The sequence below is a fragment of the Sphaerodactylus townsendi genome, linkage group LG02, assembly GCF_021028975.2.
Source record: "Sphaerodactylus townsendi isolate TG3544 linkage group LG02, MPM_Stown_v2.3, whole genome shotgun sequence".
Classification (NCBI taxonomy): domain Eukaryota; kingdom Metazoa; phylum Chordata; class Lepidosauria; order Squamata; family Sphaerodactylidae; genus Sphaerodactylus; species Sphaerodactylus townsendi.
The window spans coordinates 24,946,548-24,974,308 of NC_059426.1; the positions used below are offsets into that span (position 1 = coordinate 24,946,548).

Genomic DNA, 27,761 nt, shown 5'->3' on the forward strand with positions numbered 1-27,761 from the left:
GTTAAATTGCCGTGTTGGCACTTTGCAATACATAAGTGGGTTTTGGCTTGCAATTTGGGCACTCTGTCTCGAAAAGGTTCGCCATCACTGCCCAAATATGTTCAGAGATATGACAGCATTTTTGGATTTAAGTATTTTTATACCAAAAAATAATTTTATTACAATGATATCTAACTAGACAGCTTACCAAACATCAGTCCCTATCCAGTAAAAAGCTTGAGGATCACTTTGCCGTAAGCAGATCCCTAACACCTTTTAATCTTGTTAACCTTTTCATTATCCGTGTTCTCTGAAACCTTATGTAACATGAGACTTTTTATTCTTGCTATGACGATCAGATAAAAAGGGAAACTGAGAAAACCACCGTAGTTCCGACAATCATTGCTGTTGACAAACACAGAGAGCAGATTTCAAGAACTAGAGAAGAGGTTGCTACCAAAAGAGAACAAATCCATCTAGTTCAAGATCAGGTGAATAGATCTTTAACAAACATGAAAGTCACTCATGAAACATGATATATTTCTACAACATCCGCACTAGCAGAACGTCACTGCAGTGTTATGTGTTTCAGGTGCTAGATTTGTTTTTTAAAGTATAATTTTTCCATATCTATATTTCTTTACTTGTATAGCCGGATGAAATAGATATTGAGAACATGGGAGCTGTTTATAGGGGGTTTTTTGTTGGACTTTTGTTGGACTTCAGAACCTTGATTTTCAAACATGAAATCATGGCTTGGAACCAGACTAACATTTTCACAAGTGGAAGGACTTTGCCCACGGAGCTGAATTTGGCCACCTGCCTTTTTCCATGGCAGCCTTAGATTCCTCATCTCCCACAATTGGCACTTGATTTTTGGGAGCATTTCGGCCTGTCACTGGGCTAGAGGGGCAGTAAAATCCTCTCACCTGCAGAAACACTCGCCTGGATCCAGCACAATCTTTAAAGCAATAAACCTGAATTTAAAAAAAGAAAGAATCAATTCTGTGCCAAAAAAAAAAATCAATTTAAAAATAGGATTTGTTGGCATTTTAAAAGAAAGCACAATGAGATTCAGGAAAAGGTTGAATTAAATTGCTACAGTAATTTAATTATGAGCCATTTAATATCATTATGACCCATTGAGAACATCCAGCTTGCCTGAACAGAAGCTGTTCCCACCCTAAGGAGCTTAGCTGTATGTGCCATTCCCGTGATATGGTAAAAAGAATTTTATTACACACACAATTGCAAATCTGTGGTTTAAAAAAATGTATTCGTTTGTAACTATTGACATCTGTTGCAAAACTCCATGTACAGGTATCTGAAAAGGTAGTGTCTGTGTCTGTGTTTAGTCAGTAAATCATCAAATGCATTACGTCCTTTTGCAGAAAATAGTGTGCACTCTATGTACATAAATATGTGTAAGTGTAAAAAGTAAAATATATACTTACACCTGTCTTCAAATACAGTATTTGAACATTGTATATTTTATTTACTAATGTTGTTATCCCAACTTTCTGTATCTATGTTCAAGATATACTGTATTTATGCAATATCTGTCTGCATTGTACATAGCGGAACCTTCCTTCCTCCATATTTGTTTATTTCAAAGAGACATGATATTTGTTTTCAACAAAAGAAACTTTGATCCTATGCAGCTTGAATGGATCTATGGCACAAAAACTGCAACTTTCCTGCTCCCTCTTCTCTTGCAGTCTTCTTTGACTGCCCCCCCCCCAAATATTGCCACCATAGGTCACTGTCACCCTGCCCCTAGAACATAGGTGTCAAACTCGCGCCCCTCCAGATGTTATGGACTACAGTTCCCATCATCCCCTGCCAGCATGATGCTGGCAGGGGATGATGGGAACTGTAGTCCATAACATCTGGAGGGGCGCGAGTTTGACACCTATGCCCTAGAACAGTGGTGGCGAACCTTTGGCACTCCAGATGTCATGCACTACAATTCCCATCAGCCCCTGCCAATTGGCCATGCTGGCAGGGGCTGATGGGAATTGTAGTCCATAACATCTGGAGTGCCAAAGGTTCGCCACCACGACCCTAGAACCTTGTGGAGGTCAAAGTAAGAGGGGGAGAATCAGCAAACATTGCCTGCTTCCACAGGCAAAGGTAACTAGCCTGAGTGGAATATAAATAGTGTAAATGCAAAGGGAAGTTGAGATTCAATCCTCTGTACAAAAATATACAAAACAATTAGCAACAAGGCAAGGGCATGATGTGAATATGGAGAAAGGAAGTCAGTGGATATGTGGAAAGTCTGGATCAGCAAAGTTTGTGTGCCCGCGCGCGGTGTTGCCTTTCTGCTAGCCGTTCTTTGTCATTAACAACAATCTGTGTCCATGTTCTACAAATGTTGCCTTTAGATTGGTGTTGGCAAAAAAGCAGAAGCAGTAGCCACAGTTGTTGCTGCAGTTGATCAAGCTCGCATTAGAGAACCGAGAGAGCCAGATTTTGCTGACGAAGCTGATTCTGAACAGGAGTACGGATATAAAGAGCGCACTTTAGCAAGACGTGTGGTTGAGTTGCCACCAGAGCATCATATTGTCACCAAAGAAATGAAAACTGAGGAGGTTCACTTTCCTCCTGAGAAACACGTTGCGGCCACTGAAAAAATGGGAATGGCTATATCAACCCAGGTTAGGCTCCATTTGAGTGATGCAGTCATTTCTTATGGCAGCTGAACGTCTTTTGGTTGGGTTTTCTTTTTTTCCATCCTTGGAAAGCAGCATCACCTCCTCAACAAATGTTTTGTTGGTTAAATGTAGATTAAAAGAACGGCCGAAACTACAAGGGAAAAATCAATCCAAGTGGAACACCCACGTCCCCGTACAGCCAGCCCTCATTTTACAGTTTCAAAAATTGCTGTTCCTAAACCTGATCATACTTATGAGGTAAGAAGAGGAGAAAAGATGTGTCAGGCAGACTGCTGTGTCATCCGCAAAAAAAAAAAAAAAACTAACCAGAATGTGCATGTGAGGGAAGGAAGTCTTTTGAAATTTGGCCAGAGACTTCTCCCATTCTGCAGCATCAGGCTGTAAATTATATTCCTGTAAACACATCCACATCCATGTTTATAAAATTCAGCTGAAAAAAAAAACTATTTCTTTCTTGATCAAGCATTAAGATATTTTTGATTCAGATCCTGAGGGGATGGAGAAATACTGGATAAAACGCTACCTGCCTGATATATCCCTTTTCTCTCTTGAGGGGTAGAAAATTCCCTGTACACGCTCCTCCCAAGGATTAATCAAATAACTTATACGTTCTTTCCTCTCTATAGTACTACATACTAAATCAGTTCCAGAATTAACATACTGTGCTTATATAATCCAAACTACATTATAGTCCTCTATTAGAATTGTGTTCTTCTGTGTTACTTTCATTTTACTTTATTCCTGTTTTTTGACATTTTAATTGCCTCCTTCACAGGTCTCATCATCTAATGACCCCATATAATACATTTTCAGAATTCTGTGCTATCTCTTCTTCATTAAGAATGCACCTTTGTTGGAATACTCAAGTACATGTAAATAATCCAAAAAATGTTCTGGAAATCACCTTCATTTTGTTTCCCAATCATAATTCTTTTTTAAAGAAAAACTGGCACCATCTGTCTATTTTGCATAATGTGAACAATTACATACTATCTGAAAGCAAATTGGCGTTCTCAGATATTATATTGGAATAATATCTACTATTTCAGAATAGCAGTCTAAAGACTCCTACAAAAGTCGATGCGACTTAACCACAAATAATTTCAATTTTTAATAATTGAAAATTAGAAAAATATTGTTTCCCATAAATTTGAAAGTTAACAAATTCACCAAATTTATTTTTTAAAAGGGGTTTCTACCTTTTTACATGTATTTGCTTGGCTAACATATAGTCCATCTTTGAAGATGAAGCTAAGTGGTATCTCTTTTTCTCTTGGGTTGGTTAGGTTTCAATAGCAGGATCCGCTATAGCAACTCTGCAAAAGGAGTTGTCAACCACTTCTGTGCCAAAGATCACCAAACCTGTGAGGCCTCCTCTTTCAAAGTCACCCGAACCTCGAGTGTTGGCGGAGAAAGTTGTCTCCCCGCAGTTTCCTTTCGGAGAAACACTTGACACCTATCAGAGGCGATATGGTGTTGAGATGAAAAGAGACATAGGTGTGAGAGAGACAGGTGGTCTGTTGCAGGAAGAATTCATTGAATTGATGCAGGAAGGTGAACCAGAGGTTTGTCATTAAGAAAATTCCAATCATGCCGACGTCTTGCATCTGGAATAACCCACCATGTTCACATCCTTCCTTCATTTACAAGACTCTTTTCCCCCTTTAAAATGACTCTCCCTACTGACCTTTGTGTTTCATACATTGTGAGTTTTTTTTTGTCTTGTCCAAGCACCTCTAAGCCCCTAACATCACTTTGTCATAGCGAACAGCCGGCGAACTTTCAGCAAGGAAACGTCTACTCTTGCATGCTTCCATTAACCTCCTCAAACGTGTGTGACGTGGACTAACTGTGCTTTAAATATCCCTAGGTGATTGAAATTGAAGCCGCAAGGATTCCCGAACCGGCAGAAGTTCCTGCTACACCCCCATCCATAGTCTCAGTAAGTAACAATATGTACAGCTGATAATGTACATTTTGTAGTTTAATACGATGCAGCTCTGGTGCCATCTAGTGTCTTTATTCGGTGGAAGGAGAGAAAGATGAAGGAGCCAAAAAGTTAGATGAAGGCTCCTTCATTTAGAAGGCTCCTTCATTAGACCTTGATAAACAAGGCAGAACAGAAAATCTCCCCATAATGCCAATTAGGTCATCCCCCAGACTGCAAGAAAGATTTATTGGCAAGGCCCTTGATTTAAAATATTGTATGAACATGTGGTATCCACTTAAGATTGGCATTTTCTGCCAGGCTAACAAAATGCTACCACTGCATTGACCTGTCCTAACGTAGTGTTGAGGCTTGGCAAAGGTGTATTTGGGAGTCCGTCCAGATAAAGGGATTAGATACCTGGCCATTTATGGCTAATAGACAAGCCAGCAGAGGAGGACCCTTCTGGCCTTTAGGGGTGTCATCTATGATTCCCTTCTGCTTGGATTGGTTGTTGGCATCATATACATAATATATCACCAGGGTGAGGCATGCTGGCTACCAGTTGTCTTGGAGAATAATTCCCCCAGCAATCTAGGTAATACTAAAGTGTACATTGATTTTTATTCAGCTTTCGTGCAGTGGGCCTAGGGCAGGGGTCAGCAACCTTTCCCACCCAAAGAGCCATTTGCACTTGTTTTTCATGGCCCTGAAGATCTACCGAGCCGGAGAGGCGGCCATTCCAACCCCCTCTGCCCAATTGAGCAGTCAGCCATCTGCTCCGTGGGGCAGAGGGGGATGGCAACTGCGGAGATGATGCGGCTGCTCTGGAGGGACATGCCCATGCTACCCTCCGACCTCCAGGGGTCGGAGGGCAGCGTGGGCATGTCCCTCCAGAGCAGCGCTGGAAGGAGAGGTGAGTGGAGGGGATGCGAAAAGCGGCGCCCTCACACATGGAGCCGCCTCCGGTTCAGCCCCTCCACTCACCTTTCCTTCCAGCGCTGCTCTGGAGAGCTGGAGGGACACGCCCACGCTACCCTCCGACCTCCAGGCCATGTGGAGCCGCAGTATAAGGCTGAAAGAGCTGCATGTGGCTCCGGAGCCGCAGGTTGCAGACCCCTGGCCTAGGGGAACAGAAACTTTCTAGGACTTGTAAATCATAAACATCTCAAATAGAAGAATTGGGGATGACAACCTCCAGGCGGGGTCTGGAGATCTCCTGGAATTAAAAATGGTGGAAATGGCAGCTTCACAGGGTGGAGTCCATGACATTACACGCGGCTCAGATTCATCCTCTCTTCAAGTTCTATCTCCAAATCTCCAGGGATATCCTAACCCTGAGCATCAAACCCCAAGAAGAATGTTTTCATATGCTTCTAAGAAAGCTACATGGCTATTCTAAAAGCTACAGTGGCGTAGGAGGTTAAGAGCTCGTGTATCTAATCTGGAGGAATCGGGTTTGATTCCCAGCTCTGCTGCCTGAGCTGTGGAGGCTTATCTGAGGAATTCAGATTAGCCTGTACACTCCCACACACACCAGCTGGGTGACCTTGGGCTAGTCACAGCCCCACCTACCTCACAGGGTGTTTGTTGTGAGGGGGGAAGGGCAAGGAGATTGTAAGCCCCTTTGAGTCTCCTACAGGAGAGAAAGGGGGGATATTTATTTATTTATTTATTTATTTATTTATTTATTTATTTATTTATTTATAATTTTCTATACCGCCCCTCCCCTGAAGGGCTCTGGGCGGTGAACAACAAAATAATAACAGTAATAACATTAAAATCCCCATTAAAACAGCAGATTAAATAAAATTACAGCTGACATCCGACTGAAACTTTCATAAAGCGTAATACACACCCACCCCTGGAGGAAACAAACCCAAAGGCTGAGGAGCCCCACTTAAGAATTGGGGCCTAGAGCGTAAAAAAAAAGGAGGGAGGAGGGAGGGCGCACATCAGCGGTTGACCCCTCCAAGCGCATGATGTACAACAATTAGGTCTTATAGGCCCTGCGGAGACTCTCAAAGGTCCCACTGGAGGGAGTCCAGATAGCTGGTGGTAAAGTGTTCCACCAGGCAGGGGGCAGGGCTGTAAAGGCCCTGGCCCGGGTAGAGGCCAACCGCATCTTCGAGGGGCTAGGGACAACCAGCAGGTTGGCCTCTGCCGAACGCAGAGGCCGCAGAGGGACATATGGGGTGAGATGGTCACGAAGGTACGAAGGTACGAATATAAATCCAAAACTCTTCAAACTCTTCTTCTACATGGCTATTCTAAACGTCTGTGTGTTTCTTGTAGGGCTTGAAAAATTTGACTGTTGTAGAGGGGGAATCTGTTACCCTGGAGTGCCGTATCTCGGCCTATCCGGTGCCAACTGTGACATGGTACAGAGAAGACTACCGCATTGAGAGCTCCATAGATTTCCAGATTACCTTTGAGGCAGGAGTGGCTCGCCTTGTGATTCGAGAAGCTTTTGCGGAAGATAGCGGAAGATTCACCTGCACGGCTACCAATGTTGCTGGAAGTGTCAATACCTCCTGCCATCTCGTCGTACAAGGTAAGTACAGTAGTAAACAATGGTAAAAAACCATGCATAGTTGCACACTACAAACTGAATGAAAAATACTACTAAACACCTTTTATAAACCCTTTTGTAAACCCTTTTGTAAACCCTTTTATACTATTTTAAACCCATTTACACTGTTTTCACACCGTGTTCACACCGCTGTTTTTGGCCCATGCGGAATCTGCCTAGGATTGAGTTTGCCCATTAGTGGCAACCAGGATGGGCAGTCCTGTCATCTGGCTCCTAAACTCAGAAGCCATTAAAACAATTATATCATAAACTGGCTGGGCAACCATGAAGATGTGAGACCCATTCAAAAATATGCTTGTGTTTTTAGTGAATTATTTTGTGTGCGTTGTCGAAGGCTTTCATGGCCGGAATCACTAGGATGTTGTGGGTTTTCTGGGTTGTATGGCCGTGTTCCAATAGCATTTTCTCCTGACAATTCACCTGGCAGCCACAGATACAGGCGTAACGTCAGGAGAAAATACTACTGGAACACGGCCATACAACCTGGAAAACCCACAACATCCTAATTATTTTATAATTTTAAACGTTGTTTTTAATTGTTGAAATGTTTTAATGCATTCATATTTACCACCTTGGGGGCCCTGTGCGTGGAAAAGCAACATAAGATTGTTTTAAATAAATAAATAAAATTAAAGCGATTGCCCAATGTTACCTTTCAGTGAAAATATACACTGAATTTACCTTAAGCGAAAGATGGTATGCACTAAAGGGCTGTGACTCCTTTGTCTTATTAGCAAAGAAAGTATCATATTGCCCAATTTTCATATTGTCCTCACTGAATCTTTGACCCCTTCCGCAAATGCAGAATAATGCACTTTCAATCCACTTTCAATCCACCTTGCAGCTGTGCGGAACAGCCAAATCCACTTGCAAACAATTGTGAAAGTGGACTGAAAGTGCATTATTCTGCATGTGCGGAAGGGGCCTTTGTATCACATCTGCACTTTCCCCACATTGGAAAGTATCATGACATCTGTATTATATTTTTTAATATATAGTTTCGGAGGAGTTTGAGAGCAAAGAAGCAGTTTCTGGAAAAGTGATCACAGAAGACAAACGGTAATAACGTTATTAAAAATGAAGCCTGATCGCTATTTCAGTTTTTCATCCTCTAAGGAATCACTAAAATTTACCCTTTGCTTTTGTTGGGATTGCTCTCCTAGCTATGTGGAATCAAAAGATGTCGTAATGACTGAGATCACTGCTGCCGCCGAAGAAATTTCCGGAGAACCTGCTGCTCCATTCTTCATAAGGAAACCTACAGTACAGAAATTAGTTGAAGGGGGAAGTGTCATTTTTGAGTGCCAAGTTGGGGGCAATCCAAAACCACATGTTTATTGGAAGAAAGCTGGTGTTCCTCTTACTACAGGCTACAGGTACGGTCTGCTATTTCACAGGTGTAATCTTGACCTGATTTGAGAGTATCCCAAATTTTTTACATTGCTGTTCCTTTCTGAGCCGAATAAAACTGAATTGAATAAATTAAAAATACATAAATAAAATTTGTGATAAACAATAGACTTGTTTTGTTTCAAGTGACTTGTTTTGTTTCAAGTGACCTATGAGCTAATGTTATCCTATGGTTAGACCTATTGTCAGTGGTGGGATCCAAAAATTTTAGTAACAGGTTCCCATGGTGGTGGGATTCAAACTGTGGTGTAGTGCCAATGGGCCTGGGTGGGGCATTCCGGGGGTGTGGCCGGGCATTCTGGGGGTGGGGCATTCCTGGGCAGGGCTGTGGCAAGGACGCAGCCGCTGCGCCGGTCCTTGGGCGGGAAACGAATGCACGCAGGTGCAGGCTGTCACGCACGCCGGTGCACCTCCTGCTAGACTACTTCAAGTTCTGCTCGCTACTACTAAGGAGGGAGGTAACTAAAGAGCAAACATTGTGCTTGGCAAAATCACCGTTAGTAACCCCCTCTTGGCACACACAAATAATTAGTAACCTACTCTCGGGAACCTGTGAGAACCTGTTGGATCCCACCTCTGCCTATTGTGATCTCATGAGATCACAGTAGGTCTAACCATAGGCTAAAATTAGCTCAGAGGTAAGATACTGCCCCATGTCACATTGCAACAGTTACTAGGCACATTTTATTTACGGGGTTGTTTGCCATTGCCTTCCTTAACTTCAGCAAATTGAATACTCATTTGATCAACCTCAGAAGGATGGAAAGCTGAGTCAACCTTGAGCTGCCTACCTGAAACCGACTTCCATTGGGATCAAACTGGGAGCAGAGCTCTGACTTATAGTGCCACAGTTTACTAATCTGTGCCACAGGGCTCCTGCTAAAATTAGCTCATAAAATAATATAGTTATATGGATTTGGCGCATCATAGCCAAGATGAATATTTGACAAAAACGACATGGGACACAGACTGTACCATTTCAAAGTACAGGTTGAGGGATGACATATTTGAAAAACTTTGTATTTGCTGTTAAGTTGCAGCCAACCTATGACGACCCCATAGGGCCGTAGTGGCGAACCTTTGGCACTCCAGATGTTATGGACTACAATTCCCATCAGCCCTTCCAGCATGGCCAATTGGCCATCTGGAGTGCCAAAGGTTCGCCACCACTGCCATAAGATTTTCAGGGCAAGAGACATTCAGAGATGGTTTGCCCTTGTCTGCCTCTGTATGACGCTTCTGATATTCTTTAGTGGACTCCCACCTAAATACTAATTAGTGCTGACTGCTTAATAGCCAAGATCAGGCAAGAGAGAAGGCTAGTCTGAACTATCCAGGTCACATATCTAAAAAATATGCTTCATTTAGAAGTCAAAACAGGAGGCTAGAATTGAATCCTCTTCTTAAAATGCTAGAATTCCATAAATAGAGACTTTTGTTGCAAGCAACTGGCGAACACCGAGTTCTGAAGGGGTTTAGTTCTGGGAGATGTGCATGACTTTTAAGAAATATTGAATGAGCTCTCTGTGTGAATATTAAATCTGAAAATTCTGTGTGGTTCATATATATACGTATGTAGAATTCTTCAGTTTTATAGAGTTCTTTTTATATCTCTAAAGATACAAAGTGATGCACAAAAAAGAAACCGGGGAATGCAGACTTGAAATTTCTATGACTTTTGCCGACGACGCTGGAGAATATACCATTGTTGTTCGGAACAAACTCGGGGAAGTTTCTGCCTCAGCTTCCTTGCTAGAAGAAGGTACGTCAATAGGAAAACAGTGACCATTGGTATTTTAAAAATTCAGTGAGGAGTGCTGAAAATGATAACGAGGGTTGCCAAATTTATGAATATCAAATTTGAGACAAACTCAAAAGCTTCTTATAAATTGGACCAGGAAAAGTAACGTGAAATGGGATAATACAGTGGGCACAGTGGTGCTTAATGGATGTGAATTGTTTCTGCTTTCTCTCAGCAACTCCCCAAGATCTGTGGAAAGCTGGCTATGAAGGTGACAGGACCCATATCGGCAGGGAGGGAGGGAGCCATGCAAAATTGCCCCCATCTTCCTCTTCTGCCAGAAGTGCTTTTCTCAGTGCAAGAGGCTCTGTTGGTGGAAAACTGAGCTGGGGTCTGGGGTTCCCTCCCTTCAGCATGGTGTAGTGGTTTAGAGCAGGTGGATTCTGATCTGGAGAACCGGGTTTGATTCCCCACTCCTTCACCTGAGTGGCGGAGGCTTATCTGGCGGACCAGATGTGTTTCCACACTCCTACATTCCTGCTTGGGCTAGTCACAGTTCTCTTCAGAACTCTCTCAGCCCCACCTACCTCACAAGGTGTCTGTTGTGGGGAGAGGAAAGGAAAGGAGCTTGGAAGCCACCTTGAGTCTCCTTACAGGAGAAAGGTAAGATATATATCCAAACTCCTACTCGTACTCCTCCTCCTCCTCCTCCTCCTCCTCCTCTTCTTCTTCTTCTTCTTCTTCTTCTTCTTCTTCTTCTTCTTCTTCTTCTTCTTCTTCTTCTTCTTCTTCTTCTTCTTCTTCTTCTTCTTCTTCTTCTTCTTCTTCTTCTTCTTCTTCTTCTTCTTCTTCTTCTTCTTCTTCTTCTTCTTCTTCTTCTTCTTCTTCTTCATTGCAGCCCCCTTGGCAGCATAGCTTGTTATCTACATGATTCCTATGACCTCCACCATCAACTTTCCATAAGTCTCCGTTGTTTGCTGGGAGAAAGGGGAGGCAGGAATAGTCCACATTTTTGATTGCCTCCTGCCCACACTTTAAAGGATCCAATCCAAGGAACATCTAAGGTGTAATTGAATAAGAGAGCTAATATTTGGAAGGATGTTCCTGAATCCTAAATTTGAACACACCAGTGCAAAGTGGTCTATACTTACAAAATTATCAGATCAACCCAGTTTGCTGGAAGCCATCTTTCTTATTACTTTTTCTACCGTGGGGTGGGTCCAAAAGGTTGCCCCCTCAATTGTCCCCAACTCCCCTCCTTACTACAGACCCTTTCTTGTATGGCTTTTGCCATACAGGTCCCATGATCTCCAGAATAATCTTTTTATGGAATTGAATCCAGTTCACCAGATTAGAGTCCATCTCTTATATGGAGGAATGGGGAATCATACCCAGTTCTCCAGGTTGGAGTGCACTGTTCTTAACCACTACCCCATGCTGGCTCTCTCCCCATTGTTATCTTCAACATCCACTTGGAAGTAACTGTCACACTCACAGAGACCGCACAAGTCCTTTTAGTCCAAAGAAATAATTTGGTTATAACCATTTTTGAAGATCCATTAAAATATATGGTTATTACAACAAGATAGTGTTATCAGAATACAATTATAAGACAAAATGCTGAAGTATTGACCCCCAAGCCAGGATACAGGAACATGTAGTGGCGTAGTGCCCACAGGGCGGGGGGTGGGTGATGCTCCAGGCGCACCCCAGTGTGAGGGCATGGCCGGGGCCTGGAGGGGGCATTCCGGGGTGTTCCAGAGTGGGACGGGGGGCGGCGGTGCTGCAGCAGGGGTGCAGGGCACACATATCCCCCGGGCTCAGTTCCCCCTCACTCCACCCCTGAGAACATTCATGTGACTTCTTAAACTGTCGGGTTAGGACTCCTGCTTGGAGAACACACATGTGCCAAGCTGAGGCCAATTTACAAAAAAACGAGTGTGTATGCATTTTTCTTTCAGCTGATTATGAGGTCTACCTAAAATCTCAACAAGAAACGATATATCAAACTCAAGTGACTGCCTACATCGAAGAACCTAAAGTAGCTGCAGTAGCCCCACCCACTTTATATGCAGACTATGAAAAAGAATATGAAAGAGAGCAAGCTCTCATTATGAAGAAAATGGCAAAAGATACTGTGTTGGTCCGGACTTTTGTAGAAGAACAGGCAAGTCTGTTAGAACCAATCATTTTTCACCTCAGATAGAACATCATACTTCCATTTCATTTGGCTTCTCGTATAGTTGGGGACAGCTATCATTAAGCAGGCTGAACATTTCTTTCCCTCTTTTCTTTTTTTTGGCAGGAATTCCACATTTCCTCCTTTGAAGAAAGACTGATAAAAGAAATTGAATACAGAATAATTAAGACCACCTTAGAAGAACTCCTTGAAGAAGATGGAGAAGAGATGGTGGTTGATGTCTCTGAATCAGAAACAATTGAAGCCGGATTTGAACTGAGATTAAAGAATTACAGAATTCTTGAGGGAAATGGTGTTACGTTCCACTGCAGGATGACTGGATATCCTTTGCCTAAGGTATACCACTTACAGCAGACTAAACACTACAGTCTCTGTATCTTTCCCCAAGTTGTTTAATTTGCCTTCCAATTTGCCCAAGGGCCATTTCTTCATGTTCCTAGTTGTAATAAGCAATAACATCATATGTTTTGCTTCCCATTCGGCATTTCATAATAGTAAGGGAAATTGCCATAATTTTGAGATACTGAAATAGAATATGTTTTCGTCGTTGGAAATGTCCATGTGAATGGTATTGAATAGTACATCTTGTCTGTACATCATATAAGGCCTTAAGAGAGAACTGGTTGATCTGTTAGTTAAAAACCTCAAGATGTGTTCTGCAAATCTGCAAAAGAAAATTATTCTGGCTGATTCCGCATGGACCAAAAACAGCAGTGTGAAAACAGTGTGAAAATGGTATAAACCCTTTTATACTGTTTTAAACCCTTTTATACCGTTTTCACACCATTTTCACACCACTTTTTTTGGCCCATGTGGAATCAGCCCCTGATTAAGTAGTCACTTTTTAATATTATTTGCTTCATGCGTTCTACTAATAACAGAATCAAAAAGAAATGAAGTAGATATAATTTGCCCTTATGTTTAATCACATTGTGTTATAAAAACATGTTATTTTTAAAGTTTTGTTTTTGTATATCTTTTCATTTTGGAAAAAGTTAGAAGGGGGGGAAAAGAACAGATATGGTGTCCTAAGAGCAGGGAAAGGGGGCAGGAAGGAGAAAAGGGTACATAAGAGCACTCTGAGAACTGACTGGAGGAAAAGGGGCCACAACTTTATTGATTACAGCTGAGTCCAAAACATGACTGAGCAGATGGGCCTGGGCAGCATGCCTTGATATCGTGGAGGAATGGACCAGAATGAAGACTGTGCTTCCCAGGTCCATTCCAGCCCTGCCCCTCTGAGCCATCCCAGGCTGCTAGTGGGCGTTTCCCCACTCACCAGGTTCCCCCCTATGCCGTGCACTGCTCTCAGCGCGCGGCATCCCTGGCGCCCCCAGGCGTCCCCATGACCCTGCGCTCTGCGCGGGGTCATCAAAAGGCGCCGTTTACAAGAGCGCCAGGAGATTGCCAGCGATGCTGAGAGTGACGCTGACAGGCGGCAGCGTTAAGAGGCGGCTGCACTGTCGCCACCTCTGTGCGAGTTAAGGAGGAGGTGCGGGGGGGACCAGCAGCTACTTGAGAGAGTAAGCTGGCAGGGCTTGTTATGGTAAGTGGGGAAAGGCCCAGTGATTGGCTGACTTGGAACAAAAAGGCCCTCCATCCAGAAGGTTCTCTGCCACCATGATGCGGCTCTTGCCCGACGCTGAAACCAGAGCAGCCTTTTTCCATTGTCAGTCCCTTACTCTGGGGCCACAAAGCTCTGAGTCCAAGGCTGTCATTTCCGCACATTTTTGCAAGTCACCCAATAAAAATACTTATTTGAAGTAAAATTGTTTGTCATCTGGAACAGCACCAGTGGAGTATGAACAGTGACAATCCAAGTGGTTTGGAACCAAGGAACCTTTGCATTCCTGCCTGTTTCATGGTCCTGCAATGTTTTTGTACAGATTGCCTGGTACAAGGATGGCAAGCGCATCAAGCATGGAGACCACTTCCATATGGAGGTGCTGCAAGATGGCAGAGCCAGTCTGCGTTTACCTGTTGTCTTGCCTGAAGACGAAGGCATTTATACCGTCTTTGCCAGTAACGTAAAAGGAAATGCCATCTGTTCTGCAAAATTGTATGTCGAACCTGTCGGACCGACAGGGTCTCCGGGTTACATCCCATCGCCTGAAATGATTCGACGATATCGGTAAGCACCTAGTCAGGCCTTGAGTTGGTCCTTAATGGGATTTCAGGGGGTCCCATCTAGCATGATAACACTTTCTTTGCCATTCTGTGCAAGTATGTATTTTGTGAAAGTACATCGTTTAGCATATAAATTTAATAATTTAATAATAGTGTATAACCACTGTCTCATACCTAATGCCAATAAAGGTTATTGTGATTGTGATTGTGATTGTGATTTAGCATATACAAATATCTCACTAATTGTGTAAAAGTTCTCACCACCTCATGGTGATTAAGTGATTTACATAGCAATGCTTTCCACAAACTGATTTCTTGCGTGAATATTTTTATTATTTGTTTGTTTGTTTGTTTGTTTGTTTGTTTGTTTGTTCCACTTTTATACCGCCCTCCCCCAAGGGGCTCAGGGCGGTTTACAACATAAATACAAACAAGTGGATAAACAGAATAAAATGCTAAATATTAATACCAATTAAAATGCAGCGCTCAAATTTCATAACCATTTAAATGCAGATAGCATACGACCATTAAAACTCCTCTAACTCTTCTAAGAGGGGAACAGCGGGTCTCAGTTGTTAACGGGCACAATCAGCAGCCGGCCTCCCCAAAAGCCCAGCGGAATAGCTCGGTCTTACAGGCCCTGCGGAACTCATTTAGGTCCCGCAGGGCCCGGACAGCTGGAGGGAGAGCAATCCACCAGGCAGGGGCCAGGGCTGTAAAAGCCCTGGCCCTGGTAGAGGCCAGCCGCATCATGGAGGGGGCGGGGATCTCCAGTAAATTGGCCTCTGCCGAGCGCAGAATATGATAGCCCTGAAGAACAAATCACACTTTCCCCCACAAAACTTGAATAAAATTGACTACAAGAATGCTTATGAAGAAAACCTTTTCGTCCTCGGACTGAACCTTTTGTGCCTGCACAATATACCTCCCCTCTTGAGGCCGTGTTATTATAGTTTCTATTAAAGTAAATTGAAATTCATTGTACTTTGCAACGCTCTGGGTGTTGTTACTAATTTGTTATTAAATTAGATGGCACATTGTTTTTCCAGGTCCCTGTCTCCCCGGTCCCCAAGCCGTTCTCCGGCACGTAGTTCGCCTTCACGCTCTCCCGCACGCCGACTGGATGAGACCGATGAATCGCAACTGGAGAGATTGTACAAGCCCGTGTTTGTCTTGAAGCCGACATCGTTCAAATGCGCTGAAGGGCAGACAGCCAGATTTGACCTCAAAGTAGTGGGCAGACCCATGCCAGAAACATACTGGTTTCACAATGGTACGGCAGCTTAATACTGATCAACATCTGTGTCTGGTAAAAAGGGCTTAATCTGCATGTGTTCCAAGTATGTAATCTTACTCCTTTACATTACCCCATCTCCCCGATTTAATTAGATTACACTACTTGTTGGACAACCCTGATCCTTCTCTCTGTATGATAGTGGCAGACTTTCTCCTGGAAATTACTAAACGCCAGTAGATTTCCTTCGACCTGTATTGTATATGCTTTTTAATCCGTTTTTTATTATTGTTGTACTGTTGTCTATGCCAATAAAGGCTTGCTTCTTCTTAATCTGCATGTGAAAGAAAACAACGCTCAGGAAAAAAATTAATCTCAATATTTATTTTCACAGGTCAACAAATCCTTAATGATTACACCCACAAAATAGTGATTAAGGAAGATGGAACCCAGTCATTGATTGTTAGCCCGGCTTTGCCTGCTGATTCTGGGGAGTGGGTTGTAATTGCCCAGAACAGGGCAGGGAAAACATCGATCACGATGACACTCACAGTGGAAGGTATTTATTCTTCCTGTGGTGGAAAAATGGCTTTGATCACAGGGTTCTAACTCTCTGTCCTCCTCTGATAACCTCTTATTGGGTCCTTTCAGCTAAAGAACACTTAGTGAGACCACAATTTGTGGAAAAACTGAAGAACAAGAGTGTCAAGGAAGGAGACAGATTAGAAATGCATGTGAAGGCGAAGGGTAACCCCAACCCTGACATCGTGTGGCTGAAGAATAGCGACATCATCGTAGCCCATAAATATCCAAATATAAAGTAAGTGCTTCTTTACTTGTTTGGGAAATAAATACCTACACAATTTTTGTTTCGTAAGAAGAAGAAGAAGAGTTTGGATTTATATCCCCCCTTTCTCTCCTGCAGGAGACTCAAAGGGGCTTACAATCTCCTTTCCCTTCCCCCCTCACAACAAACACCGTGTGAGGTAGGTGGGGCTGAGAGAGCTCCGAGAAGCTGTGACTAGCCCAAGGTCACCCAGCTGGCGTGTGTGGGAGTGCACAGGCTAATCTGAATTCCCCAGATAAGCCTCCACAGCTCAGGCAGCAGAGCTGGGAATCAAACCCAGTTCCTCCAGATTAGATACATGAGCTCTTAACCTCCTACACCACTGCTGAAACTGAAATATACTATTTAAATAAAAGATAGTTCCATTTTTTGTATTATGTATTTGGGCGTATGTATGAACACGTGAAGCTGCCTTATACTGATCCTGGCCATCAATCTATCAAAGTCAGTGCTGTCTGCTGAATATTGTCTGCTGAGACTAGCAGACAATGACAGCATTTCAGGTGGAGCTCTTTCACGTCACCTACTACCTGATCCTTTGAACTGAAGCCGTGAATTGAACCTGTGACTTCCCCATACGTGTTTGTATTCAACACTAACAACGCACTATATACAAGCTATGTACAAGCTGCAAGTGCAACACAAAATATTTATTTATTTATTTATTATTCAGATTTTTAGACCGCCCCATCCCCTAGGGGCTCTGGGCGGTGTACAACACGATAACCATAAAAATAGAGCAGTGGACTTTAATCTGGGGAACAGGGTTTGATTCCCCACTCCTCCACATGAGCAGCAGACTCTTATATGGTGAACTGGATTTGTTCCCCTGCTCCTACACTTGTTCCTACATTCCTGCTGGGTGACCTTGGGCTAGTCACAGTTCTCTCAGAACCCTCTTAGTCCCACCTTCCTCACAAGGTGACTGTTGTGGGGAGAGGAAGGGAAAGGAGTTTGTAAACTACTTTGAGATTCCTTACGGTTGAGAAAAGTGGGGTATAAATCCAAGCTCCTCTTCTTTTAGTAAGAAAACCAAGTGGGTTCTCCAATAGTATTGCTCGCCCAACTAATGCTTGGTCAATGTACTATTTTTGATCAAAGGTAATTATTCTCCCGGCATACTTAAAATCTCTGACTGCTCCCAGATACTGTAAAAAAAAATTTGACTGCCAGATTAAATGTCATATCATTATCTGAACTAAAAGGCAGCTTTGCTGGAGTCACTTTTCCAGAACATGGGTGCTTTTGTAACACGGGGAACTTTATCCTTGTGTGTCATTTATTTTACAACGATATAGAGAGATGGATAACCCCATTATTAAAAAAGGATGAGGTTATGGGCAGTGATCAAAGTTATCGCTTGCTTCTGCGAAATAAGGATCCAAATGTTACTAGATTCTTGGCCTCTTATCTTTTCGTAATTCAGAACAAATTAAAAATTTAAAGAACTTTTATCATTAGGATGTATTTAGAATGGAAAAAGGAGATTAATTATATACACACGCCCGCAGACAGACAGACAGACAGACAGACAGACAGACAGACAGACAGACAGACAGACAGACAGACAGACAGACAGACAGACAGACAGACAGACAGACAGACAGACAGACAGATGGATGATAGGTGGGTGGGTGTGTACTTAGGCTTAAGAATTTGGCCACTAAAGCTATTCCATTAAAGCAGGGGTCCTCAAACTAGATGTTCATAGACTATAATTCCCATGAGCCCTACCAATTGGCCATGCTGGCAGGGGCTGATGGGAATTATAGTTCATGAACATCTGGAGGGCCATAGTTTGATGACCCCTGCATTAAAGGAATGGAAAGGATTAAAGGTAATTCCAATTTTGAATGTATGTGTGTATGTATTCAGTACAAACAGTGCGCTGTTCATAGGCTGCATGCTTAGACAGTAAGTACAAGAATTTCCATCAACATTCACGGATAAGATATAGGCAGTCCAAAACTAAGACCCAAGGGATAGCACATCACTGACATCAGCATGGTGTCAGTGCTGCAACTCGCTATCCTTTGGTGGTGGTCCTTCGGCTTAGGAGATGAGACTGTTCATATTTTATTTTGTTGGGCTTAGTGTAGATCTGAGCTCCAAACATCATCTGTGACCTTTTTTTGGTCTTGCTACTAAAGAAGGTTTCATAAGAACATAAGAACATAAGAACAAGCCAGCTGGATCAGACCAAAGTCCATCTAGTCCAGCTCTCTGCTACTCGCAGTGGCCCACCAGGTGCCTTTGGGAGCTCACATGTAGGATGTGAACGCAATGGCCTTCTGCGGCTGTTGCTCCCGATCACCTGGTCTGTTAAGGCATTTGCAATCTCAGATCAAAGAGGATCAAGATTGGTAGCCATAAATCGACTTCTCCTCCATAAATCTGTCCAAGCCCCTGTTAAAGCCCCTTTTCCATTAATCAGGAAACCTTATAAAGGGTTAGTGTTCACTTTCTGTGCTCTGTGTTTCAGAATCGAGGGAGTGAAAGGAGAAGCTGCCCTGAAAATCGAATCCACCCTCAGGCAGGATGCCGCCTGGTATACTGCGACCGCCATCAATAAAGCTGGACGTGACACCACACGGTGTAAAGTGAATGTTGAAGTTGAGTTCACTGAACCCGAACCGGAAAGAAGGCTGATTATTCCAAAGGGGACATACAGAGCGAAAGAAATTGCTGCCCCAGAGCTAGAACCTCTCCACTTGCGTTATGGTCAAGAGCAGTGGGAGGAGGGTGACCTTTATGACAAAGAGAAACAGCAGAAACCGTTTTTCAAAAAGAAGCTGACTTCATTGAGGCTCAAGCGCTTTGGGCCAGCTCATTTTGAGTGCCGACTGACACCCATCGGTGACCCAACCATGGTGGTGGAGTGGCTACATGATGGCAAGCCTTTGGAAGCAGCCAACAGACTTAGAATGATCAACGAATTTGGTTACTGCAGTCTTGACTATGAGATATCCTATCCCAGAGACAGTGGGGTGATCACATGCCGGGCGACAAACAAATACGGCACTGATCACACCTCAGCCACCCTAATCGTTAAGGATGAGAAAAGCCTTGTGGAAGAATCTCAGTTGCCAGAAGGTAGGAAAGGCTTGCAGAGAATTGAAGAACTTGAAAGAATGGCCCATGAAGGTGCTCTTATCGGAGTTACAGAAGATCAAAAAGTGAAGCAAAAGCCAGAGATCGTTCTGTTTCCTGAGCCAGCAAGAGTCCTTGAAGGAGAAATTGCAAGGTTCCGTTGCCGAGTGACCGGTTATCCACAGCCCAAGGTCAACTGGTATCTGAACGGACAGCTCATTCGTAAAAGCAAAAGGTTTAGACTTCGTTACGATGGGATCTATTATCTGGATATAGTGGACTGCAAATCGTACGATACAGGTGAAGTAAAAGTGACTGCTGAAAATCCTGAAGGTTTTACAGAGCACAAGGTGAAACTTGAGATTCAGCAACGAGAAGACTTCAGATCTGTTCTTCGTCGTGCCCCTGAGCCTAAGCATGAAGCGCCAACAGAGCCCGGCAAACTTTTATTTGAAGTTCAAAAGATCGACAAGCCAGTGGAGAAAACCACTAAAGAGGTCGTAAAGCTGAAAAAGGCAGAAAAAGTCACCCACGAGAAAATATCAGAAGAATCTGAAGAACTCCGCAGTAAATTTAAACGCAGAACCGAGGAGGGCTATTTTGAAGCCATCACAGCTGTCGAGCTTAAATCTCGGAAGAAAGACGAAGCCTACGAAGAGCTGCTGAAGAAAACAAAGGACGAGCTTCTTCATTGGACCAAAGAGTTAACAGAGGAAGAGAAGAAAGCACTTCTGGCTGAAGGTCAAATCACCATTCCAACCATAAAACCAGAGAAGATTCAACTCAGTCCAAGCATGGAGGCTCCTAAGATTCTTGAGCGTGTACAAAGTCAGACAATTGGCCAGGGAAATGATGCTCATTTCCGGGTTCGGGTAGTGGGCAAACCAGACCCTGAATGCCAGTGGTTCAAAAACGGCGTGCAGATTGAGAGGTCAGATCGTATCTATTGGTACTGGCCCGAAGATAATGTTTGTGAACTGGTGATCAGAGATGTGGTCGCAGAGGACTCTGCCAGCATCATGGTCAAAGCTGCCAACATAGCTGGTGAAACTTCAAGCCACGCGTTCTTGCTAGTGCAAGGTGAGGTATCCCTTTGGCCCATTTTTGTTTAAATAATGCTGTAATGTTACAGCTATAGAATAGTCTTTACTCATCAGTCTTTTTCAACTTTCTTTACAGCCAAACAGCTCATAAAATTCACCCAAACTTTACAAGACGTAACTGCTAAGGAAAGAGACTCGATGGCGACCTTTGAATGCGAAACCTCCGAACCTTTCGTCAAAGTGAAATGGTTCAAGAATGGTCTGGAAATTTCGTCTGGAGACAAATACAGGACGCATTCCGACAGGAAGGCTCACTTCCTTTCAGTACTAATGATTGAAAAGTCGGACGAAGAGGACTATAGCTGTGCCGTGGCAGAAGAGGAATCTATAAAAACAACCGCCAAACTTAATGTAGAGGGTAGGAACAAAGTGAATTGTATCTTTTTTTCAATTGGAGGGCAGTGCTGTACTATGGGGGTTCCCCCAATCTTTGCTCACTCATGTGCCCCTTGGCAACCCATTTCCCTAAAATTGTACCTCCATATTTGCAAACCCATTATGCATTTTTTCACATATACCCAAACACTCTGGTGCATACCCCTGAGAGTACATGTACCACAGATTGGGAACCACGGCTCTACTATATGAGATTCTCTCCAGTACTAGGATCCTCATAGCCAACTAGCATACCAATCTATTTATGTCAGTTGTACATTACTGGATGACTAGTCACCATTAAACTGAGGCTACTTCCACACATGTGGAATAATGCACTTTCAATCCACTTTCACATTTGCTTGCAAGTGGATTTTGCTATTTCACACATTAAAATCCAGCTGCAAAGTGCATTGAAAGTGGATTGAAAGTGCATTGGAAAATCTATGGCTGCATAGTGAACTGCCATCTAAGTGAGTAAAAGAGTGAGCACATCATTATTTGATTGTAGTTTCAAGCTGTCACAGCTGAACTTTGGGTTAAAAGTCTGAGGCTGAAGTTCATGGGCTCAAAAGGGGCCCAGCTGCAGGCTGAGACTTTTAGTAAATATGCTGAGCACAGTTAGACTTCTTTTAGCAAATGTGGACAGTAGGATAGGGTGAGCAAAGTTCGTTGAACACCCACCCACCCCGTTCTTCCTATTTAAATTATATTTTGGCATCTAAAAGACCCCTCCTCCAAATAAATCTGGATTCTAACATTATTGAATGCACCACGATACATCTGGCCCAGTTGAGTTGTTCCTTGTGTATCTATGAACAGTGTGATTGCCACTGTTTTTGCCATTGCTATTGTGCAAATTTGGTTCTGTTATAAAGACTCCTGATCATAGAGCTTGTAAAATATGCCTTGCAAGTAATGTCTGTATCCTTGGAGGGGGAGGGGGGTAACACTGGCCTTTGTTTGGACCCAACTAGCAACCACAAAGGTAACTGCAGTCACCTGGCAAGTCAAAGTACATGTTAAAGAGATCTTATGTCACTGTGAATTGCCTTTTAAACTGGGTGTACTAGACCTGGGTAGACCAGGATAGCCCAATTTGCCAGATTGTAGAACCTAATCAGGGTCAACTTGCTTAGTATTTGCATGGGAGATCACCAAGGAACACCAGAGACAGGAAATGGCAAACCACCTCTGAACTTTTGTTGATAACCCTACAAGGTCACCCTAAGTCAACTTTGGCTTGATGGCAAAAAAAAAAACAACTTGCTTCTAAGAAATGCCTTTTGGCACCTTTAAAACTAGTAAATTGTCTACTGAGATATTTGTCTCTGGATGCAGGAGCTGTTATTGAGTTTATTAAAGAACTGGAAGATATTGAAGTCCCAGAATCCTTCTCAGGGGAACTAGAATGTGAAGTTTCCCCTGAAGATGTGGAAGGGAAATGGTACCATGAAGATACTGAGCTCGCCTCCAATCATAAATACGTCATAACCTCACGCCGAGGTCGCCAGATTCTCACAGTTAAAGATGTTGCTAAAGAAGACCAAGGACAATATAGCTTTGAGGTAGATGGGAAAAAGACCTCCTGTGCCCTGAAGATGAAATGTAAGTTATTCCAGCTAAACGGCTGTTTAAAAACTTCATAGCAAATTATCACCGTTATGATTATTAATGACCTGGTTTTCTTTGCTGTCCCACAGCACGGCCAGTCACTGTCTTGCAAGGTCTTGCAGACCAGAAAGTCTGTGAGGGCGACATTGTGCAACTTGAAGTGAAGCTCTCCCAAGAAAATGTTGATGGTGTCTGGATGAAGGATGGAGTCGAAATTCAACCAAGCGACCGTGTCCACATCGTAATAGACAAACAGTCACACATGTTGTTAGTTGAAGACGTGACAAAGGAAGACAGTGGAGTGTACTCCTTTAACATCCCCAGTCTTGTTCTTTCAACTGCAGGACGTGTTACTGTCTATAGTAAGTGGCCTTTGCTCTGGAAGTCACACGACAATATAGATAATTCTGGAATTAAATGTCAGCATGGGCCCTGACATTTGTGTTCCCAGGCTAGGCTGAGCTTGTCTTAGCTCAGAAGCTAAGCAGGGTTGGTCCCGGTTCGAACTTAGATGGGAGACCACCAAGGGGGACTACAAAGACTGCCACACAGAGGCCAGCAATGGCAAACCACCTCTGTTCATCTCTTGCCTTGAAAACCCTGTGGGGGTCACTATACCGCCCAGAGTTACTTCTGGGGCAGGTGGTATAGCTAGCTAGCTAGATGGATGGATGGATGGATGGATGGATGGATGGATGGATGGATGGAGTCAGCTGTGACTTGACATCACTTTCTACTATGGATGGGATGATGGACACTGGGTTTTATGGCTTTTATAAAGAAAAGGTCAGACAGTTGTATGGAGAAAAATCTGAGGTATCTAAATGATAGCTATGAGCCATGATACCTCAGTGGAATGTATTTGTTCAGAAACAGTGTATCTCTGAATACAAGATGCTGGAGTTGAACAACTGGCCTGACCTTAGGAGCATCTGGCATCTGTTACTGGAAGCAGAAAGCTGGACCAGAAGAATCTTTCTTGAATATTTATTTTTAGCTTATTTGTAGCCTTCCTTTCTCACTGGAATTTGAGACTGACAGGATTGTATTATTGTTTGCTCATGGCCTTGACTAAAATATTCATAGGAAAAAACCTCATAGAGATTATTTGTTAATATAACCTCTTCATGATGGTTATTTTATTTTTAATTTTTTTGTGTGTGATTTGCAGGTGTGGATGTGGTAATACCTCTTAAAGACGTCCATGCTATTGAAGGCACAAAAGCCATCCTTGAATGCAAAATTTCAGTACCTGATGTGTCTTCATCCAAATGGTACCTGAATGATGAGCAGATAAAACCTGATGAACGTGTTCAAGCTGTCTCTAAAGGCGCAAAACAGCGACTTGTCTTTACTAGGACATTTGCTTCTGATGAAGGACACTTTAAACTGGCTGTTGGCAAGGTTGAAACCAGCTGCAATCTTACAATTGAAGGTAAGCATTCTTTGAATGGGCAGGTTATACTAAAATGCATAATGCTTATACCAACAAAGCAGGAATAATAGTTTGAAACTAATACACACGAGCAGAGGTGGGATCCAGCAGGTTCTCACCAGTTCCCGAGAGTGGGTTACTAATTATTTGTGTGTGCCGAGAGGGGGTTACTAATTGGGTCTGCTTTTCCATTAGAAATTCCATTAGGTCCAAAAATCATAAAGTCCTGTTGTTTCCTATGTTAGCGAAGGTAGAAAACGGGATAATTCTCCCCGTTGGGCTGTTTTAAAAACATGTTTTAGTAATATGGTAAAGTACCTTGTTTAAGGAAAGTATCCTTCTGTTGATTTCTAGAAACAAAATTAAGTATTTGAAAGTATTAAGTATTTGACAGGCAATTAATTAGAGGAGAAGTAGTTGTTTCTGTTGGCAGTAGACGATAGGACTTGCTATAATGAGTTTAAATTATGGACAAAAAGATACCAGCTGGAAATTAGGAACTTTTTTTTACAGTGAGAGTTTTTTACAGTAACAGAGAAATTATTAATGCCCCGCCCCTGGAATGCCCAGCCACGCCCCCGTCATGCCACGCCCAGCCCCATTGGCGCTACGCCACTGTTTGAATCCCACCACCATGGGAACCTGTTACTAAAATTTTTGGATCCCACCACTGCACACGAGCCAGCATGGTGTAGTGGTAAAGAGTGGCAGACTCTAATCTGGAGAACTGGGTTTGATTCCCCATTCTTCCACATGAAGCCTGCTGAATAACCTTGGGCCAGTCTCCGTCCTCTCAGAACTCTCTCAACCAGTGGTGGGATTCAAATAATTTAACACCCAGTTCCGGTGGTGGGATTCAAATAATTTAACAACTGGTTATTTACAAGCACCATTTTAACAACCGGTTCTGCCGAAGTGGTGCGAATCTGCTGAATCTCACCACTGCTCTCAACCCTTGCAAAGGCAGGCAACGGCAAACCACCTCCGAATGTCTCTTGCCTTGAAAGCCCTATGGGGTCACTATAGGTCAGTAGTGGCTTGATGGAGGCCACACATGCACACACTAATACGCATACCATCTTTCCTTTACTACAGAAATTCAGATAATTAAAGGTCTTCATGATATCACCTGTACTGAAACTCAAAATGTAACATTTGAAGTTGAGCTATCGCATCCAGGGATCGATGTCGTGTGGAATTTCAAGGACCAGGAACTCAAACCCAATTCTAAATACAAGATCGAGGCCCACGGCACAATATATAAACTGACCGTGGTGAACATGATGAAAGACGACGAAGGAGAGTACGCATTTTATGCTGGAGAAAAGAGGACATCTGGGAAGCTGGTTGTAGCAGGTAATAGTTCAGAGAGTGTCAGTGTGGTCCGTTTTAGGTTTAAATACCTAATTTATGTTTGTCAGTCAACTTTAGACTTTATTCATTGCCGTATACTGAATCCTACAAACCATTATAATAAATTTGGAGGACAGAATTGGCGGGAGCAGTAGAGAAAAGAACCTCTTAAGGGAAGTAAAGTAGTACTAAATATTGTCGAAGGCTTTCATGGTCAGATTCATAAGAACATAAGAAAAAATCTGCTGGATCAGACCAGAGTCCATCTAGTCCAGCACTCTACTACTTGCAATGGCCCACCAGATGCCTTTGGGAGCTCACATGCAGAATGTGAAAGCAATGGCCTGCTGCTGCTGCTGCTGCTGCTGCTGCTGCCGAGCACCTGGTCTGCTAAGGCATTTGCAATCTCAGATCAAGGAGGATCAAGATTGGTAGCCATAGATGGACTTCTCCTCCATAAATCTGTCCAAGACCCTTTTAAAGCTATCCAGGTTAATGGCCATCACCACCTCCTGTGGCAGCATATTCCAAACACCAATCACACATTGTGTGAAAAAATGTTTCCTTTTATTAGTCCTAATTCTTCCCCCACAACTGGTTGTTGTGTGTTTTTCCGGGCTGTGCGGCCATGGTCTGGTAGATCTTGTTCCTAGTGTTAGGAACAAGATCTACCAGACCACAGCCACACAGCCCGGAAAACCCATAATAACCAGCTGGTACCAAGTAATTCCCTAGGTCTGAAGAAGACCTTTCCTCCATTCAAATCCACATCTCTCTGAAGGGTTTGAAATGTTTTGAAAGGTTCTAGAAGACAAACAATTGGAAACATCTTCATCTTCTGGAGCATGGAAGGAATGTTTACTTAAAACCATTATTGCTATTACAGCTTCCATCTTCTAATGAACAGCTCAGCTTAAAGCCTACCTGAACCCCCTGTTCCTGGGGGGAGGGGTTTTATTCTGTTCTATTGAAATCCCCCACTGGAGTTGCATTGTACAAAACAGCATGGGCACATTGCCCTCTGATCTATGGATGATCCAGTTCCTACAATCAGCAGAGTAGACATTTATTTCCAGAAGACCTGTGCAGTAAATACGAGATTTTGATTTGCTTTCCTCACAGGCGGTGCCATTTCAAAGCCCCTGACTGACCTAACGGTGGCTGAATCCCAGAAAGCTGTTTTTGAATGTGAGGTAACCAACCCAGACTCTGAAGGCCAGTGGCTGAAGGATGGCAAACCGCTTTCTATGACAGATCACTTCCGAAGTGAATCGGACGGTTTAAAGAGGAGGCTTAATATTCCCATCAGTAAAATCGATGATGTTGGTGAATACACCTTTCAAGTGGCCTCTTCGAAAACATCTGCTAAGCTGAAAGTTGAAGGCAAGTTAACCCGTGAAAAATAGTGTCAATACCACAACTAGCACAATCTGTTATAATTCAAGAGTTTTTGTAAAATCAGTACAGTGAAAATAAACTATAGGTTGATTGTTTAAAACTATACCAGATGGAATCTGTTTGGCTGGATTTTAATGGCAGATTGAAGCAAGTACAGCTGACTTTTCTAAATTACAAAAAACAGTAGACTTTTCTGACTTGGAAATGGTTTTCAAGTGATACTTGAACTATAAAACTAATTTTAATCTTCCAAGCTAAGGCTATAGATTTGCTTGTGAATTCCTTGTGTGAGTTGTGCATTGACTTTAAGGGGATTTACATCCTTTTTATCTTTAGAATAACATCCACTTTGGCTTAGAAAAGAACAAGATCGGAAACGATCCAATATAACAGTAAAACTGATCCAGGAATGAAAAGCGTATTAATAATTTAAAAGGAGCAATCAACTTTATCTGAGCCAAAAAAAAATTGTGCAGTATCTTTTACTAGGACTGAATCACCATGTTTTATGTTTGTTTGGTTAGTCCTAATAAAAGGTATGACATGGATTTCATCCTTGTTTTTGAATTGTGCATGGACCCCTAGGCTGCACAACCTTTTCAGCTTAGTCAGGTGTCATTAAGAGTAAATAAAGAGGACAAACTTCACTTGGCAGCT

General features: G+C 42.9%; 1 protein-coding gene across 1 annotated transcript in view; it reads left to right on the forward strand.

The window, feature by feature from the left end:
- The window catches only part of TTN (titin), a 371,903-nt gene that overhangs the window by 29,996 nt on the left and 314,146 nt on the right, over positions 1–27,761 (forward strand). Inside the window, 22 exon segments of the mRNA XM_048484469.1 lie at positions 339–470; positions 2,367–2,639; positions 2,769–2,894; positions 3,944–4,222; positions 4,528–4,599; positions 6,880–7,138; positions 8,176–8,236; positions 8,341–8,553; positions 10,207–10,349; positions 12,290–12,495; positions 12,634–12,864; positions 14,415–14,659; positions 15,705–15,928; positions 16,284–16,448; positions 16,541–16,709; positions 19,219–20,906; positions 21,006–21,287; positions 22,646–22,912; positions 23,008–23,280; positions 24,090–24,353; positions 25,449–25,709; positions 26,829–27,089. Coding sequence (XP_048340426.1) covers positions 339–470; positions 2,367–2,639; positions 2,769–2,894; positions 3,944–4,222; positions 4,528–4,599; positions 6,880–7,138; positions 8,176–8,236; positions 8,341–8,553; positions 10,207–10,349; positions 12,290–12,495; positions 12,634–12,864; positions 14,415–14,659; positions 15,705–15,928; positions 16,284–16,448; positions 16,541–16,709; positions 19,219–20,906; positions 21,006–21,287; positions 22,646–22,912; positions 23,008–23,280; positions 24,090–24,353; positions 25,449–25,709; positions 26,829–27,089 — 6,094 coding nt within the window.